Source organism: Anoplophora glabripennis, unplaced genomic scaffold (assembly GCF_000390285.2).
Source record: "Anoplophora glabripennis isolate ALB-LARVAE unplaced genomic scaffold, Agla_2.0 scaffold1116, whole genome shotgun sequence".
NCBI lineage: Eukaryota > Metazoa > Arthropoda > Insecta > Coleoptera > Cerambycidae > Anoplophora > Anoplophora glabripennis.
Window position 1 is genome coordinate 24,307 of NW_019417207.1, and position 19,847 is coordinate 44,153.

Below are 19,847 nucleotides of genomic sequence, written 5' to 3' on the forward strand. Positions count from 1 at the left end.
AGCCCTTCGCACGGCCACCGACGCGCCCTGGTACGTAAGAAACACTGACATATTACGAGACTTACAATACACAAACGCTACACAGACAATAAGACAAAACGCGGAGAAACGATTTGACGTAGCCGCTAGACATGACAATCCCCTCCTCAGGCAAGCCGTTGACTACGTACCCGACGTGACCGACAAACACAAAAGACCTAGACACCAACTTTTTGACCCTGGGTGACCACCCCAATGACCCCCCCCCCTGCCCGCTAACCTTTTCTGTTTCAGAGACAGCCAGGATCAAGAAACGAAGACAACGACACACACACACATACACACCCCCCATACCCTCCTTACCCCTCCCCTCCCGCGCTAGCCTAAGGGCCACCTTAGCAAAGCGCATCCCAGGCTGCATAGCCGCACTACCCTACCCAACCATACCACACATAAACATGACACTACCCCCGGGGTTTACACAGACGAGAGGCGAAGCAAGAAGAGCGCCAGAAGAAAGGGCCCTAGCCGGCGGGGCCCAGCCAGGACAAAAGGAGGTCCCACAAAGCGCCTACACCGGCCGCATTTGCGGTTGGGGTAGACGACGGATGGGGCCCACCTACGAAGGCTGTCCAGGCCTACACGAGATGAGGCAGGATAAAGAGGGATAATCCCCCTCGATCCCAAATCATTGAGGCCAATTTCTAGCCATAGAATAATGGCGTATTCAAAAAATGACATCGATATTTAGTTGAGTACAAAACATATATAAAAATAACGATGAGTAATCGAGGTATTTGTAATAGAACGGATTTTTTTCCATCATTTTCTTCATTTTATTAATAAGCACGATTGTGCGATAACTAGCACTGACCTATAAAGCTCAGTGGTGAAATTTATATTATGTAACATGTCTGTTTTTTGTTTTATTGTTGTTACTGGGCCTCTTAAAAGAGGTACTTTGTTATTTAAACTGCTATAATGTTGTAACAAAAGCAATAAATATAATAAATAATAACGACAAATGGTAATTTGTCAGATCTTACGGCATTAATAACAATATTCCCTACTCGCGGACGGCCCAAACCCGTTAAAGTAGGAAATCTTTGTATTAAATGGTGGCTATGTCCTTCAATATCTCCACCACTGATACTGGGCAGACATCTATACATTAGGGAAGGGCACGGATTTCTTAAAGTTTAATTTAAGAAATCCGTGGGGATGGGCAAAAATAACCGGTTAAATGAATAACCGATTTTTGTGTGTCGGTTAACTGGTCAAAAACCTGTTATTTCCCGAGTTCAGTTTAACCTGATAACCGATTATTTTTGTCAAAAACCCGGTGCCGGTTATTTTACCAAGACCGACCCCTATAGCTCACAGTACAGTATACGATTAAAGTACATATATTGTGCTCTAACGCTAAACTTGATAATAGATCAGACTTAAGCTATCGTCGGCCGGACATTCTATTTAGATTAAAATTTAAATCAAATACATGACTATATAATTCGGCCGGACATTTTATTTAGATTAAAATTAAAATCAGATACATGACTACATAATTTTTTCTATTAAAGAAATACAGAGATAAATTAGAGCACTTTTATTTATTAGAGATATATACAGGGTGTCGCGCCGCGTGTACGCGTACACTCTCCCACCCAAGTTGTCTTCGAAAAACCCTACGACTTTGATCAGTCGTCATCTCTTCATTAGAAAACGCCATTCGAAACGAATTGATTGACAATTCACTTATTATGAAACATCGAACATCGCTTACTGCGATAGTAGTAGTAGTAGTGAGTAGTTGTTGTACTTGATTAGTAGTGATAATGATTGTCTAAAATTGTAAAATATATGAATGCTACAAGATTTTACCAAGAGCACGAAAATCTCGAAAAAGTACTGATGCATCAATAAAAATAAAATGAATTAATTCCAGAGACCATGCAAATAAAAAGTTCTGGTAATTCTTGTAGCAATTAAGACACTCAAGAATTTAGCACTAGCCCAAGACAGATGGACGCGGTTGCTTAATCACACAAACACCAAACACGCGCCCCCCCACACCTACACCCTCCACAAGCGCCCTACAAAATACCCCAAAAAACACACAAAAACAGACAGACAAAACCAAACAAGTCCCCCCGGTAATCTTGCGAAAGCAAGAACGGTGGACGCAAGTACAAAAAATACTCACGACACTTAACATTAACTACACAAAAGCCAAATTGACTAAAGACGGTATAGCCATATACCCAAACACACCTAATGACCACAGACTATTGACAAAGACACTGACAGACAAAGGCGAGGAGTACCACACCTTCACCCTCAGCGAAGAAAAAACGCTGAGGGTGGTGATACGCGGAATACCTGCGGGTGTTTCGCCAAGTGAGGTCCAACTCGACCTCGCAAGACAAGGGTTCCCCGGCGCAATAGTGCACCGCATGGCGAGCCGTCAAAATAAACAGGAAATGCCCCTGGTCCTAGTTCAGGCCCCACAGGACCAGGAGGACATCCTGAAGGTAACCCGCTGCTGCTCGCTCGTGGTTCGAGTAGAGCTGCAGCGAAAGCAGCGGGTTGCCACACAGTGCCACCGGTGCCAGCGGTTCGGCCACGGCCAGACCCGGTGCACAGCTGAGCCAAAGTGCGTAAAATGTGGCGAAAACCACAGCACGCACGTATGCAAAAAGGCCAAAGACACGCCCGCCAGGTGTGCAAATTGCGCCGGGCCACACCCCGCCAGCTATATGGGGTGCCCTCAGTACCCCAAAGCTAAAAACACAAAAACACAAAACACAGACACACACACGACACAAAACACTACACAAACACACAGACAGCCCCTCCTACCCACCCCAAACACAACCCCAGGACGCACATACGCTGACATGACCAGAAAAACACAAAACACACAAAAACAAAAACACAACACCTCACCACACGCACACACAGACACGACACCCTCCCAACCGGGCGCGGCGGCCCTGATTGACGCAACAAAGCGTCTTCAGGACTTCTGCGTCCAGCTGACGACCATGGTGTCGAATATGCAAAAATTATTCGACTTCTAATGGCTCGTCGGCCCTCCCAACCCTCCTCGCTGAGAATTTCGTCCTGGAACCTTGACGGGTTCCGGGCCAAAAAAACGGAACTCGTGGACATCTTGAACCGTCTAAACATAGACGTTATGGCTGTCCAGGAGACCTACCTCAGCGAGGCATCCCGTACCTCCATCCCTGACTATGACATATACAGACATGACAGAAACCGTAACGGGGGTGGTGTTGCACTCATAGTAAAGAAGTGCATCGACCACTATCCGCTGCAGCGGCTCCAAACTCAAAACACAGAGGCCGTGGCGATAGCGGTGAGATCGCTACGGCATGGAGACGTTGCGGTGGTGTCCTGTTACCACCCACCCAGACTACCACTACTTGACAATGACTTAGACAAAATCCTTTCCTGGCCCCAGACAATTGCCATCGGGGACTTCAACGCGAAGTCCCCCATATGGCACAGCGGGACGACGACCACAAGAGGTCGCGTCCTGCTGAATTACCAAGACAGACACGACGACTTGACTATACTCGGACCGACAGAACCGACACATTACGGACCCGTAGGACGCCCCGACGTTATCGACATTGCCCTCTTAAAATCTATACCGTTAAATGCCCAAATATCCACCCAATACGAAGGGTCTTCCGCCCACAATCCAATATTTCTGGATCTGGGGCGAAGACAGAGATATGAAGGCACCTTCACGAGGAGGTTCACTGACTGGGAGCGTTTCCGAACAGTAATGCAAGGAAACATGGCGCTCCCAGTCATCGAAACCACCCATGATCTGGAGGCGGCAATCCTCTCCCTTGAGACTGACATTAAAAACGCCCTGACTCAGACTACGACGGAGACTATTGTCCCCCGACTGACAAACCCCCGGGGCACCCTCCCCGATGACATAAAAAACTTAATACGTGACAGACGACGTGCGAAACGGCTTGCCACCCGCACCCGCCTCCCCCGACACAGACATGACTTAAACGTACTTAACAGACGGGTGAAGGCGGCTCTGGATGAACTGGCCCAGGATAACTGGGCTAGGCACCTGGAGTCGCTGGATCCACAAGACAACAGCCTCTGGAAAACGCAGAGGGCCCTGCGACAGACCGCTCGCCGTAAAATTCCTCCAATCCACGGTAGTGTGGGGGTGGTTTACACGAACCAGGAAAAGGCCGAGGCTTTCGCCGATAGCCTGGAACTGCAGTGTAGACTGCCTCAGCTGCCCGACGAAGACGAGGAATTCGAGATAGTGGCTGAGCGCGCGGCCCGACGCGTCGACAGAGAGCCAGACAATGACATAATCCCCCCCGCAACACCTGACGAACTAAGACTGACAATACGCAGACTTAAAAACAGAAAAGCCCCCGGACCCGACAATATACATAACACGACACTTAAACGACTACCACACAAGGGCCTCATGGCCCTACTAAACATAACAAACGCGACACTCAGACTAAGACACTTCCCTACCCGCTGGAAAACAGCAAACATAATCCTTATCCCAAAACCCAACAAAGATCACACCATCCCATCCAACTACCGGCCCATTAGCCTGCTCCCGGCTATGAGCAAAGTGGTAGAAAAAATTATCCTAACCCGTCTAAGAACCCACTCCCAAGAACTGCAAGTCATTCCAGACGAGCAGTTCGCCTTCCGACCCAATCACTCCACTGAACTCCAAATCCTTCGCCTTACCGAGCACATCACGGCGGCCTTCAACAGGGGACAGTACACTGGTGCTGTCTTCCTGGACGTCGCAAAGGCCTTCGATACGGTTTGGCATGAAGGCCTACTGATGAAAATGCTCACCAACCAATATCCCATATCCTTTACCAAACTCATAAAATCCTACCTACACCACCGAAAATTCCGCATCCAAATCCAAGATTCCCTTTCCACCACCCGTCCCATGGAGGCCGGTGTCCCCCAGGGCACCGTCCTGTCCCCACACCTATACACCATTTACAACTCCGACATCCCACATCCCCCCAACACCAACATATACTTATACGCCGACGACCTGACAATCACATCCCAATCCGTAGATCCTAGATATTCCGTCTCCCTCCTCCAAAACTCCTTAGACCAACTTGAAACCTGGTGCAACAGGTGGAAAGTCAAAATTAATCCCAACAAAAGTTCGGCTATCCTTTTTACCAAACGAAAAATCCCACAAAACCTCGACAGACTGACACTATCCCAGGAACCTATCTCCTGGAATCGACAAACACGATACCTGGGCGTGACGATGGACCAGCGTCTCACGTGGAAACCGCACATCGTGGAGACGGTGGCGCGAGCGAAGACCACCAGGGCTAGGCTCTATCCCTTACTCAAAGGTGGAAACACCCTCAGTTTAAGGAATAAGCGAACGCTTATCAAGGTGGTACTTCAACCGCAGCTAACCTACGCCTCCACGGCGTGGGGTCACGCGGCAAAAAGCCACTTAAAGTCATTACAGGCTGTGGAAAACATAGCCCTCCGCACGGCCACCGACGCGCCCTGGTACGTAAGAAACACTGACATATTACGAGACTTACAATACACAAACGCTACACAGACAATAAGACAAAACGCGGAGAAACGATTTGACGTAGCCGCTAGACATGACAATCCCCTCCTCAGGCAAGCCGTTGACTACGTACCCGACGTGACCGACAAACACAAAAGACCTAGACACCAACTTTTTGACCCTGGGTGACCACCCCAATGACCCCCCCCCTGCCCGCTAACCTTTTCTGTTTCAGAGACAGCCAGGATCAAGAAACGAAGACAACGACACACACACACACACACACACATACACACCCCCCATACCCTCCTTACCCCTCCCCTACCCGCGCTGGGCTAAGGGCCACCTTAGCAAAGCGCATCCCAGGCTGCATAGCCGCACTACCCTACCCAACCACACCACACATAAACATGACACTACCCCCGGGGTTTACACAGACGAGCCGGCGAAGCAAGAAGAGCGCCAGAAGAAAGGGCCCTAGCCGGCGGGGCCCAGCCAGGACAAAAGGAGGTCCCACAAAGCGCCTACACCGGCCGCATTTGCGGTTGGGGTAGACGACGGATGGGGCCCACCTACGAAGGCTGTCCAGGCCTACACGAGATGAGGCAGGATAAAGAGGGATAATCCCCCTCGATCCCAAATCATTGAGGCCAATTTCTAGCCATAGAATAATGGCGGTTGCTTAATCAAAACATGAGTTTTACTTAGGAACAAGTCCACAGCAAATTTCATTAAAATCCATCGTAACATTCTCCAGATATTACAAAAAACATTTTTTTTTTCAAGAATTTTGACAGTCAATAGCAAAGAAGCCAGACATTTTTTCTTAATGAGAGTTGGGTCAAATCGTCTTCTTTTAAGCACAAAGAACGTCGCAGTACCTTTTTGATCATGTGCTTATGGGACACCCTGTATAGATAGCACTTTTATTGCATTTTTATATTTTAATTTTCATTTAGTAATTTATTATTTGTAAGTGAAACAAAACATGTTTGTGATAATTGTTGCCTCTAAATGTTGCATCATTGTTTTCTTTAATAAAATCTCACAAAAATTTAAAATATTATTTCAATACCGGTTTTTAGGTGGAGGTTAACCGATTCAAGTTTAACCGATTAAGAAAAATAACCGGTAAACCGATAACCGGTTATTTTTGAATAACCGCCCACCAAACACGAAACGTAAATGAAACGTTGCAAATGAGCTGTTTTACTACACATTTGAAACAATAACTAGAAACGTTGCTGTTTCACTACAGAAATGTAGCACTTGAAAACTTACTTAGTGAAACATAGCCGAAACATTCCAATTGAAGTGAGTTTGAAACATTACTCGAAACATTCCCTTTCGATCTCGGAAACGTAACAACGACAAACAAATAACACTCTGCTTTTGTTTATCTTATGGAACTTCCATTCGGCATTACTTAAATTTTGCACTCAAGCCCCATCATTATAGCAAGCGTTAGTTCATTTGCCTTTGTTATATGTACAACCAGACATAAACAGAAAAAAAATTATGGTAGCATATTTATAACACAAGTCTAGAAAAAATGTATGTTACTTGCGCAGACCGCGCGTAACAGCCCGAATTTATTTATTTCTCGTGTGCCGTTTTCAATTCGTATTATGTTAGGTGTTAGGTTAGGTTTGCGGTTTGCCTTTACCCGTTTGCCTGGCTTCGTTGTTCTTCATCGTTACCAGGGAGAATAGTCTCCATGATCGTTACTTTGATGCTATTTTATGTGATAATTTATAGTGTGTGCAGTTGTGGTTATTGTAAGGTGCATATAAAATAATGAATATTGATGCAAAATGTTTAAAACGATATGTGTAGATTTCGAATTTTGCGTCACATCTACCTAAACATAGTTATTATACCCACTACCTAATACCTATTAAAGACAAGAGGACAAAAACAAAAAAAATTGGAACATGGAACTATACGTTTCGGAGAACTATTTGAAATACGGAAGAATCAAGTGAAATATATGTCATTTATTTTATATNAACCTAACCAACAATAAACATGAACAACATGAATGACATGAAATGATTCATAATTGCAATTGTCAAAATTTATTCTACAAAATTTTTGTGGCGACATCTATAGACTCTTTCCCCAACTTGTATATCCATCTCAAGTCACGTGGTTCCCAGTCTCCCCATATTTTCAAGTATAAGTTCTCGGGCCCTGGTTAGGTGTTAGGTTAGGTTTGCGGTTTGCCTTTACCCGTCTGCCTGGCTTAGTTGTTCATCGTTATCAGGGAGAATAGTCTCCATGATCGTTACTTTGATGCTATTTTATGTGATAATTTATAGTGTGTGTAGTTGTGGTTATTGCATATAAAATAGTGAATATTGATGCAAAATGTTTAAAACGATGTGTAGATATTTCGAATTTTGCGTCACATCTACCTAAACATAGTTATTATACCCACTACCTAATACCTATTAAAGACAAGAGGACAAAAACTAAAAAAATGGAACATGGAACTATACGTTTCGGAGAACTATTTGAAATACGGAAGAATCAAGTGAAATATATGTCATTTATTTTATATTTTGTACAAATGTTTATATTTGTGTACGTGTATAGGAATGCTTAAATAAAAGAGTTTAAGTATACCTACAAATATTTATTTTTTCAAGATATCCTTTTGTATCTTATTTATTTCTACTGTAAAATTTATTATAAAAAGGTTAGATGTAATATTGACTATGCGTAGAAGAAATTGTAACTTCTTTATATTATTTTTCAGTAATGTTATTTGTTTTTCATGTACCTACCATTTCAAGATTCATTATCATAACTAATTTTTTTAATTATCATTTCGTCATTGTTACCATATTCATGATGGTCTCAACATTAGAAAATTTCCATTTCAGAAGCGTATTTGAACAATATAAAATGATGTGTAGCTTTTTTAAAATGCTTCTGATATTGTTTTGTGACATTTTTATTTGTACGATGAATGGCAGAATCCGTAATCCATATTAGAAACTTTTTCAGTGGCTTCTCAAAAAGAAAAAAATTCTTGATAAAAGTTGCTGCATCCCCAAACTAGAAGAGCAGTTATTTTTTTTAATATACAATAACATTTTTCAGTTAAATTTTTTGAGAAATCAGAAAAAATTGTCTGGATTACGAATTAAGTCATTCACAATACAAATAAAAATATTACAAAAGAGTATTAGAAATATTTAAAAAATTACTCACACTGTTTATACTGTTTCAAAAACGCTTCTGAAATGGAAATTATCTAAAGTTGAGAGCATTATGAGAACAATATGGTATAAAAATTATTATGTTACTCAAACATTTCTGAAAATATACTGAAACGTAAAACAAAAATATCGAGTGCATAAATGGAACATCAAAAGAATGTTACTGAAACCAATTTTTTGAAACGTTTCATTGGAAACGTATTTTGGGGAGGACATCTTCGGTTTCTATTGGGTTACCAGAACGTTGCATGGATTTTTTATGAAACGTTTCAAGAAAAATGGAAACGTTTCTGGAACATGTCAGAAACTGAAAAATGTTTAGTGGGCGCGCCCATCCCTACTATACAAAAAGTTTATTAATTGACCAGTGAAGTTGAGACTGTGTTGACAACATTGACTGAAGACAGAATACTTCAATCAACGTTTGACAACCTAATAAAGAATTCTTCATCAGTTTAGTGTAATTTCTGAACAATATATGAAGGCATAAACATTTGGAACTATTTATTGTGTTGTCCATTTTTATGCATTTCTATATTATACATATAAGGTCTGTTCCAACAGGAGTCAGGAATTGGTTCCGAACCGTTCGAAATGCACTTAAGGCACATTTAGAACTTAGCTGGCCAAACATTTCAAACGGTTCGGAATCAATCCCTGACTCTTGTTGGAACAGACCTATATTTTAAGAAATATTATACAACCAAATATACACATAGATTGTATTATATGTTGCCTACCGAATATAACTATAACCGAAAACTGAAAAGAGAAAATCATAATATCTCAAAAACTGGTGGAGCTAGAGAAACTGAATTCAATTTTAGATTGGTCAGGGCCAAGGATTTTATATAAGTATAAAATCCTTGGGTCAAGGCCGTTATAATTCACCGGAATTTTCTCAAATTTTTCAGAATTGAAGAACTCATCTAAAGACGGTTTTGTCTCAACTTTGAGAATATATATTGTTATTGTACGGAGCAAAATGAAAAGTTGTTTTTTTAACGTGATCGAATATTGGCTATATCGAGGAAGATATAGCCATTATTGTGAACTGTTAAGCTACAGTAGAAAATTAGAAATTATATTACTGTTCTATAAATAAAAGAAAGATTTATTTATAATTTAATGCATCTTGATTAGTCAATCGACACGAGCGTTCACTTCACTGACCGAAAAAGTGATTGGAATGATGTATCTCTAACAGCACCAAAATTTTCAAAAATTAAAGTACCTTCTAAAGGCGTTTATGTACGCACCTGGGATGCCTAAACACGCTGCGATTGTCGGTTTTTGTGCAAGTGCTTTCATAAAGAAAAAAAAACAAAAACTCGAAAACTGGTTTAGCTAAAAAGGAACTGAATGCTGATCAGGGTTGATCAGACAATAATGTCTACCGGAATTTTTTCAGATTTATATAAACTTTTTGAAAAAATCGATGGCCAAACTATTAAACTGTTCATCTAAATGCTGTACCGTACGCAACTGTGATCGCAGAATACGCTTGGAGGGTCGGTTTTTGACGTGTTAAGAAGAAAAATCTTTACTAGTTTAATGTAATAATTTCTATTTATTTGGAACAGATAAAAATTTTGACACATTATAGGTGAGTCTCTAAATGTTTCTTATAGAATTTCATAGTCAATAATCAATTTAATGTGTAAATAAATATTGAAACTAAGCATGTTATACATAATTTGACCTCTTTCGCACATAGTCATTTCATAGTCAATAATCAATTTAATGTGTAAATAAATATTGAAACTAAGCATGTTATACATAATTTGACCTCTTTCGCACATAGTCATTTCATAGTCAATAATCAATTTAATGTGTAAATAAATATTGAAACTAAGCATGTTATACATAATTTGACCTCTTTCGCACATAGTCATTTCATAGTCAATAATCAATTTAATGTGTAAATAAATATTGAAACTAAGCATGTTATACATAATTTGACCTCTTTCGCACATACCTATATGTAAATTATAGACTATACTCGACGGCCGAAGTTATAGATAGTGATTCATCGCTAGCTCTTGGACTAGTAAGGAGGATGAGGCGTGCGGGGATCGAAAATCCATAGACGTGTATACGTAAAAGGCAACAAGATGTAGAAAACATGGAAAAAACATAATAAAACATAACATCTATTATTTTTAGAGGTTTTATCGAGAAAACTTCAAAAATATTTTAGTAACATTTTGTTTTTAAATTTTAAGTGTTTTCTATAAAACGATGCCCTCTTGGGCATCGATAACCCACCACCACCCGGCTTACGCCGCCGCAAAATATTGTAATGTTTACTATTAATATATTTATTTAAGTAGGTACTTACATATTTTATAATAATTATCTCACGAATATTATCACTGTCACACTTTCACTTCACTGCCACATAATCACTTCACTATTAATATATTTAAATACTTACATATCACATTATTCACATTATATATTTCACATATCACTGTTGCTATCACTATCACTAGAATCATCTTCACCCAAATGAATAATGACTGGTTCTATGAACACTTCTACCGTTGTATCAAGATCCCACATACGTTGTTCCTCTTTCTGTGCATGTCCAATACACTTACACCATGTTTCAGCAGTGACGTGATTAATAGCATCCTGTAATAATAATTTCACGTCGTTTATTTTAAAGGTGGTGTTTTTTCGTGCGATTTCATTCTTTATTTGTGCCCAAACCAACTCAATTGGGTTTAATTCACAGTGGTATGGCGGTAAACGGAGTACACGAATTCCTCGATCTTTGGCCATCTCATCCACTACATACTTAATGTATTGACCTTTTTCTCTTTGGACAATTTTTAATAATTGTACTTTTAGCATGGTTTCTGTATATTCAATATTTTTCGATTGTAACCAGTCCATAATATTTCCTTTTCTCCATGCTGATGTCGGTAACATTTCAACTCTTCTACTATGATAAGGTGCGTTATCCATCACAACAACTGCTCCTGGCTCCAGATATGATAAAACATATTCAAACCATTTTTCAAACACGTCGCTGTTCATATCTTCATGATAATCTCCCGTTTTTCGTGACTCAAATACATGCAAACCATTTTCTAAAAATCCCGTATCGCTTCCAATATGTGTTATAATCAATCTTCGTCCTTTTCCAGAAGGTGCCTTTAATCCAGTAGAAAATCCATCTAAAAATGCTTGTCTCTTACTCTTAACATTACCATCCTGCCAAACTTTTGATACAGTATGACCTTCGTTTACCCATGTTTCATCCATGTAATATATCTTCTTACCAGATGCACGAAGTTCTCTTATTTTTTCTAAGTATTCTCTTCGCCATACCACAATTTCGTCTTTTTCAACGAGCATACTATTCCGATTCCGTTTCAAATATCGAAAATTCATGTCACGCATTATTCTTCTAAGAACCTTATCAGAGAAATTAGGAATATCCTCATCTTCAGCTATTGCAGCTTGAATTTTCTTTATCGTTGGTATTTCATTTCTAAAGAAAAATCCATGAATTTTCCTACGTATGGAGTATTTCACGTCAACGTCGACTTCTATTTTCTTCCTCCCTCGTGTTTCCACTTTTTTCTTCTTTGGATTCACTTCTACACTATTTTTTATGGCACGATAAACAGTAGCAACGGATACTTTTGTCAACGAACTACACATATCAACAGCTTCACTTACACTTGTATTAGAATTTCGCGACCGAATTCCTTTATACACGTTTTTTACCATTATTAATTCCGCATCGCATAGGTTAGGGCGTTTATGAGCAACAGACCGTTTGCTACAACCGGCACTTTGATCCATTTTAATTATTATTCCTACGTTTTAAAACGTCCCGATTGTATTTTTTTAATTTATAAATTTACTATAGTCACGGAATATGCAAACCCTCGCGCGCGCTTATAGTTTGACGTTTCTAACTACGGCTAACTCGAATTCTACGTACGTCCGTTTACACCCACTAAAAAGAGCATTTCCCTATCTGTAATAAGTGCGATAGACAGAGATAGGAAATAAATCGCGTTCAGTGTAACTCAGTCTATGACTGTTATAGATCCTATCGATGTGCAAAGAGAGCGGCACATCATTTAACATAAGCAAATAATATTGAACCGTTATAAAAATCATTTTAAGTTTTATACACTTTACGGTAATAGTGTTTCTATGTATATTATGTATGAATCACTATCTATATTTTCGGCCGTCGAGTATATGAAAGGAAACATTTTGAAATTTATTAATTACTGGGCGTGATTTTATTGTTGGAAAGTCTTGGGAATGATAATACAAGAGGCGTCTCATCAAATGGGTCATGAAAAAAGTATAGCGTCATTTGGGTTGAGGGGGTTAAATTAATTTTGAAGGGTTAAAATAATTTTGACAACATTTTTTTATTGAGAACTATTGTCTAAAATAATTCAAATAAAAATAAATGTAAAAAAAAATTTCGAAAAATTCATTTTTAGGTGGGTAGGGGGTGGTTTTACAAGGGTGTAGAAATAATCCAGAAATAATTTTTTCGTCGAGCTATCCCAAATTAAAAAAAAGAAGGTTCTACGTCCCATAGAAGCTGAGATATTACAAATTTGACATTGTCAGTTTTTTTCCTGGTTGAGAGGAAGATCCCCCCACCACCTCTCCCTGAAGGGCTACTGACGCGTACCCTTACTTTGACGGGCTCTGGATTGATCAATTATGGGCAAATTTAATTATAATTAACAGGGTATAAAGTTTAAACCTTCATTTACAAAAAGTTAAAATTTCAGGTCTTAATTTTTATAATAAATTGCTGATTAAAAAAAAATTGCTGACTCCGGTCGTAGAAACTTGTTTTTTTTTCAATTTGTAGGTTTTTTACTAGCTTTCGAATGGTGTATATAACTTCTTTCAAACGTTAAAAATCGCGGAGTTATTTTATTTGATTATTAGGGAAAAAAGTGTCTTTTATTTAATAACAATTATATACAACTAAATTTGAAAAAAATATATTTTTTATTTTATTTAACTGGAGAATACTTGGTGCCTCTTCGAAGAAATGAACCCAAAAAGAATGTTTTAGTCATAACCCTGTCCCCGGAATAGTCATTTGAAAATGAGCCTTTTTTGCAAAAATGGGATAAATAAATGGAATTTTGCAAAAACTATTTGACCGATCGAGCCCATCTTTTGCACATCTTTTAAGGATATAATAACTCGCAAGTTATTAACAATTAAAGAAAAAGCACTTTTTCCGTTTAATTTTGCAATAAATTTTTTGTTTATGAAGCAATTTTAACTTATAAAGTCTAATTTTAAAGATGAGTTTGCTCTAGATCAAATCGTCTCCCAAGACTTTCCAACAATAAAATCACGCCCAGTAATTTTCATGATTTCTCGATGATTTTTCACCTTTATTTCTTGGTCTACTATTGTAGTAGCATTAAATTCTCAAATTACGTATTATTAAAGTAACCCATAATATACCCTTTCTATGAACAGTATATCTGTTTATTTACCACCGTTGTTCGTTGTTTATGTGTGTTTATAGACGTTCAAAATTGCCTTTATAAGGTTTTATTGAATGTCACGTAGGTCCACTGAAAAAGTAGGACAAAGGCAATGTTAAGAAAAAAATTAATATGGGTTATACGATGTTCTAAAGTAGGTCCAATAAGAGTTCACAAATCATTAAAATGTAGGTTGAAGCATTTTATGTCATCGGTATAAATAAGAGGGCTTTGACAAGTGCATAAATATTATTAAGTTGCACTTTGTGCGTCGAAGATAAAACTAATTTAAAGAATAAGTAGGTAGATGCAGTTAAGATGAGGTGGTTACCCGCGAGTGGATGTCTCCTTTTAATTTTGGTTGGAATGTTCCAGTTGTGTATAACACTTCCTGTGGGAAATTTAGAATCGGTAAGATTATTTTAAAGTAAATAGGTATACCACTTGAACATTTTGAACTTATAAAAGTACTATCGATAAGATATATGTTATGATATAATCTATAATAATTTATGCCAAATTACCAGCGTAAATTCAATGGGTTTTCAATGCTGAAGAGTGATCCACTAACCCTCAAAATGTACCTACACTGATTCCCGTTTATTGGAATTTAATCGCTTTGTCCGATTTATTTCCTTTCCTGTTCCGTCTTATTACCTTTTACTCCAAATTATTCCCATATATTCTTACGTATTCTTATTCCAATGTCTTCGTTTAATTTACAGGGTGTCCTAAAAAACAGTGGTCAATAGGCAACCACAGATTGCTGAGGTAAAAACAACTGAAGTTAAGTCAACTTTTATTATCTTAATTCTAATCTGATCTGATACAGATTTGGTACACCTTTTAAGGGCGCGGGGTGCGGGAAGCAATAAAAACAAGCATTAAACGTTTCTATTCCTGCAATAGTGACATTCCAGAGGATGTGAATTGAAAATGTTTTCTCCACCCAATCTGAAAAATGTGAATATATCCACTCTATCGCTTGGACATAAAAACGAAAGATTTTGGAAATTGTTTTTTATGAACTTTATTTGTTCGTTCGAGTGGGAAGATAAAAAAATGCTAATCCTTTCAAACTTGCATCATAGATTCATCTATGCAACTTTAGACTTGACAATGGTGACGTGACGTTCTGTAGTGACCTCTGTAATTGGTCGTATCCAACGCTTTCGCCGTTCTTCACTGTCGGCATCTTCGGTGTGTTAATATAGTAAAAAGTCTTAGAAAGAAGTAAACATTTATATTTTTGAACAGAAAAAATCATTAAAAATCAAAATATCATTTCGGTTTCGGCGCTAAATTGAAGTTTCGGTTTCTGCCAAAACTACAACCGAAAGCGAAAAAGTACGTTCGTGAGCTTTCGTGCGGTCCACAGTACAGCACCCCCCCACCCCCTGCAAAATTGATTAGCACATACTTTATAACTCAACTCGTGAGGAGCTTCGTTTTGACGAGTCTACCACATTTTTCCTCTATGACTTTTCTCGATTCCTCCGCTGTTCCACTCGGAGAAGTCCACAAAAATGCAATTTCCCGGGGTCTTGAAATGTCCAAGACCACATCGTTTTTTTTTTTAGCTTAACTTACTGGAAATTTTGTTGTAAATGCCCATTTAAATTTGTCCGATAGAAGTTCTTCTGACATTGACGTGTCTACCGGCCGAAACAAGCCAAAATTATAGGGTATTGAAAATCAATTAACCACATAAGTAATTTTTAGTGAAATTAATTGTAAATAATTAATTCAGTCAAAAAGTATTGTTGTCCGACAAATTTCAAGCCGCGTTTTTTCAGTCCGACAGCTGGAAATCGGAATTTTCACGGGGTATAAGAAATCGATTACCACGTCGGACAAAAATAACACACGGTAGAAAATTATTTTTTATAAGCAAACATTGTAATGTCCGACAAAAATATATCCGCAAATCGTCAGTCCAACAAAAAAAGATGAAAAAAATCCTGAGCGGTACCTACCTTAACGAATATTTTTGACAAGAAAAAATGTACGCCACTGACTTATTTGTAATTTTTATAAATTTTTTGAATTAAGTAACTATAAATACAACTTTTTTGTCTCGTAAATGTTTTTCGTATCTTGATTAATTTTTGTGAAAAAAAAAATAAAATCTACTTTTTTGCATATCCTTGGACGACACAAAAGAGACATGGGGAAATGTTTCTTTTAGAAATTAAAATTTTTTTATAACTTTATATTAATAACATGTAATATATATCTAAATAACATAAAGTACAAATAACTCTGCCAAATTACATCAAAATTGGGTAAATGTTATTTTGACTATCAGTATTTACATTAATTATTACTTATTAATGCAGTACCTACTAATTTATATTTAACAAATAGGTATTCAAAGGTGCACATATTCAACATTATGCTTATCAGTTTTATATCTTCTTGACTTCATTATTTTTATTTTAATGTATTTTATTTATTAATATAATAATGCAGCATTCCTAAAAAACGGTGTAAGATATTGATTGAAATATGGATATATCTTTTTTAGCAAAGAGAGGAATCGAATAATGTGACAAAAAATTCCAAATTTGGTAACTCTGTCAAAGATGTATAATTTTAAATATAATACTGAATATTGCACCATTGAATTATTATAATTTTTCAAATTTCATTGCTGTCACTTCTTACTTTGAAGGTTTGAAACTCGATAGGAACTTTTTTACGAAGTACTAAATTTTTATTTCTCCTGTATACGCCCATTTTGCATTTTTCTGGGTTTCTTATATTTTATACAAAACACTTTCTTGCACTTAACGTTTCGATGGCTTTATCCCCGGTCGTCTTCAGAAAATCATTAAATTTGCTTTGATATTTAAAAATGTTTATTGTACCTAAGTAAATATTTATTTAATGACTGATTATTGAAAGGGTAAACAATCCTGTAAAAATTTCGCATAGCAAATCTAAGTAGGTATTTATTTTCAGGATGTTCCGAATAGTGCAAATACTGAGAATAGACGACCTATAACTTTCTAGTAAATCTATCCTCCTTTAACTTATTAACGAAACGCTTTGTAATGTCAATCGATTTATCATACCCCGTGAAAATTCCGATTTTCAGCCGTCGGACTGAAAAAACGCGGCTTGAAATTTGTCGGACAACAATACTTTTGTGACCGAATTAATTATTTACAATTAATTTTACTAAAAATTACCTATGTGGTAATTGATTTTCAATACTCTGTCATTTTAGCATGTTTCGGCAGGTAGACACGTCAATGTCGGAAGAATTTCTGTCGGACAAATTTAAATTGGCGTTTGCAACAAAATTTCCAGTAATTTTAAGCTAAAAAAAAAAAACTATGTGGTCTTGACATTTCAAGACCCCGGGAAATTGGAGTGGAAAAGCGGAGGAATCGAGAAAAATCACAGAGGAAAAGTGTGGTAGACTCGTCAAAACGAATCTCTTCACGAGTTGTAAAGTATGTGGTCATCAACTTTCCAGGGGGGGCCTGTACTGAGGACTATAATATATACTCCCTTTTATCTTTTTACATACTGCTATTATTTTATTCCCTACACCTAAAATCACCTCCCGGAGTTTCCTAATGGACTTTCAATACACCCTGTATTAAAAGAGCATCTAAACTAAAAACAGCGGGTGACAGTAATTTTTTTAAGGAACAATGAACATATTCTTTAGAAAACATTTTTAATGAAAGTAAATTTTGTGAAATACTTTTTGTTACAGGCTTTAGAAGTTATGGCTCAAATTCCCCAATGGCATTGCATGCGTTACAGAAAATTTGAACTAGTTAGACGGTGTAGAAGTTACAAGAATAGTTTACGGAGATCATAGGGATTTTGACCCAATAATTATATTATTGACTGATCTCATTGTTTAGGTATCATACTGTTAAGAGTAAAATTATTCTTTATTTTTTATTATTTATATACTTATGAAATATTACAATAAAAACGTTTTTTTTATATATATTTAGTGATTATCCTTTTTCTTTGTTTAATTGGGTATTTTGCTACAACGCAGAGAATGAAATACATTTAAAAGTATTTGACTGTTAAACATTTTGATTAACAGTTTTGACAACGGAAACTAATAGTTTCCAAAATTTCTGCTATGTTACAGTGCTTTTAATTATATCAGAACCAAATATCTATTTTTTCAGTGTAATATTTCCAATTAGACAAATATTAGTTTATAAAACAACCCCGTGATGATTCATTTTGCCTAAGGGGTTAATAGTTTTTATAATATTTTTCAAGAATATATTTCTTAATATCTTCTAAAATTTTTTTAATACATTGCATTTTAAGATGAACATTCATTGGAGGTATTGTATAAATGTATGTATGTAATTTGAAAACATTACATTCACTTTTCAAAATTACAAGAACACACTAGTTTTGTAGAAGTTGTAATGCTGTGTATATCTTTTCTGTCTCTGAATATCAGAGATCAATGATTATGCTGTTACTGTCATCATTCTCGTACTAGTTCAAGGGAAATGTTATAATTTGTCAGCAAATTAAGTGTAATCAAAATTGTTCGAAAAGAACAGGAATATTATGTATCATAAAAAATATTCATGTCAATTTTTTCTTCATTTTAAACTGCAAGATTATTTCAGTGCCAATTGTAAATTGTAGACCTCAATTGTATGTAATGTAAGGAGGTAATCGTCGATATGTAAACTGTTCAGGAGAGGCAAAAGTTCTTTTTACGGTGGCACTTTTTGTTGTCATATTTGATTAAATAACTATAACACTTGCATCTTAGTTTGAGTGAAATATTCATATAAGTTATGGTATATATCAAAATATTTTTTTTATATTGCAAAAACGCAATATGTGCATACATTATTCATTTATATCAGGTGGAAGAAGTGGACAAATCTAAAACGTTTTCCCATATACAAAATTATTAAGTAGGTACATACTTATTAATTACTAACAAAAATTAAATACAAAAAAATAGTCAGGAGAAAGAAAAAAATCAACACATACAGGGAGTTTGAATTAAAACTTCCCATCTGGAAAATATTATAATTAAAAAACAAAATTAAAAAAAACCTGATACATGTTGATTTTCTTTTCAAGGGGGACACGTAATGGCGTAAAGTTTTGGTGTCTTGGAAGCTACCCCTTAGGCGGGGGCATAAAATACTCTTAAACTTTAAATGGCACCCCATGTTGAGTGACACTTCATTTTAAAGCTCTTTCAATTCTGTTCACGACGACATACGACTTTTTAAATTTTGGTTTGGCCAGTTGCAACGTACATTCACCAGAAAAACCGATCGAGTACAAAAATTTTGATTCTTTCGAGCACGATCACTTATTTTTTCACAGAACTGCAAGCGATCAGAATCAAATTAATTTTATATGGGTGATACTTATGAATTTTTAAGATTCGACGGCAACTAGGTTCAGAAATTCCTGAAGTACTTGAAAGTTTCCCGAGACTCAAAGGTTCCATTGTAATGTGACCCAGATCAGCTACCTGATTACCGTCATTACGTACGACTTGTTCACGATGATGCTTTCTGTTTGTAA

General features: G+C 37.2%; 1 protein-coding gene across 1 annotated transcript; it reads left to right on the plus strand.

The window, feature by feature from the left end:
• The first annotated feature begins 14,583 nt into the window (after positions 1 to 14,583).
• On the plus strand, positions 14,584 to 18,132 carry LOC108915434. Its single transcript, XM_018721460.1, has 2 exons — positions 14,584 to 14,705; positions 18,025 to 18,132. The coding sequence occupies exons 1-2, from the start codon at positions 14,613 to 14,615 to the stop codon at positions 18,130 to 18,132; spliced, it is 201 nt and encodes a 66-aa protein (XP_018576976.1). The 5' UTR covers positions 14,584 to 14,612.
• The last annotated feature ends 1,715 nt before the right edge of the window (positions 18,133 to 19,847 follow it).

Excerpts from the sequence above, each read along its gene's own strand:
- LOC108915434 (XM_018721460.1), top strand. The coding sequence starts at position 14,613 with ATGAGGTGGTTACCCGCGAGTGGATGTCTCCTTTTAATTTTGGTTGGA. Across the intron at positions 14,706-18,024 it reads CTGTGGGAAATTTAGAATCG|GCTTTAGAAGTTATGGCTCA; the intron begins GTAAGATTATTT and ends TTTTTGTTACAG.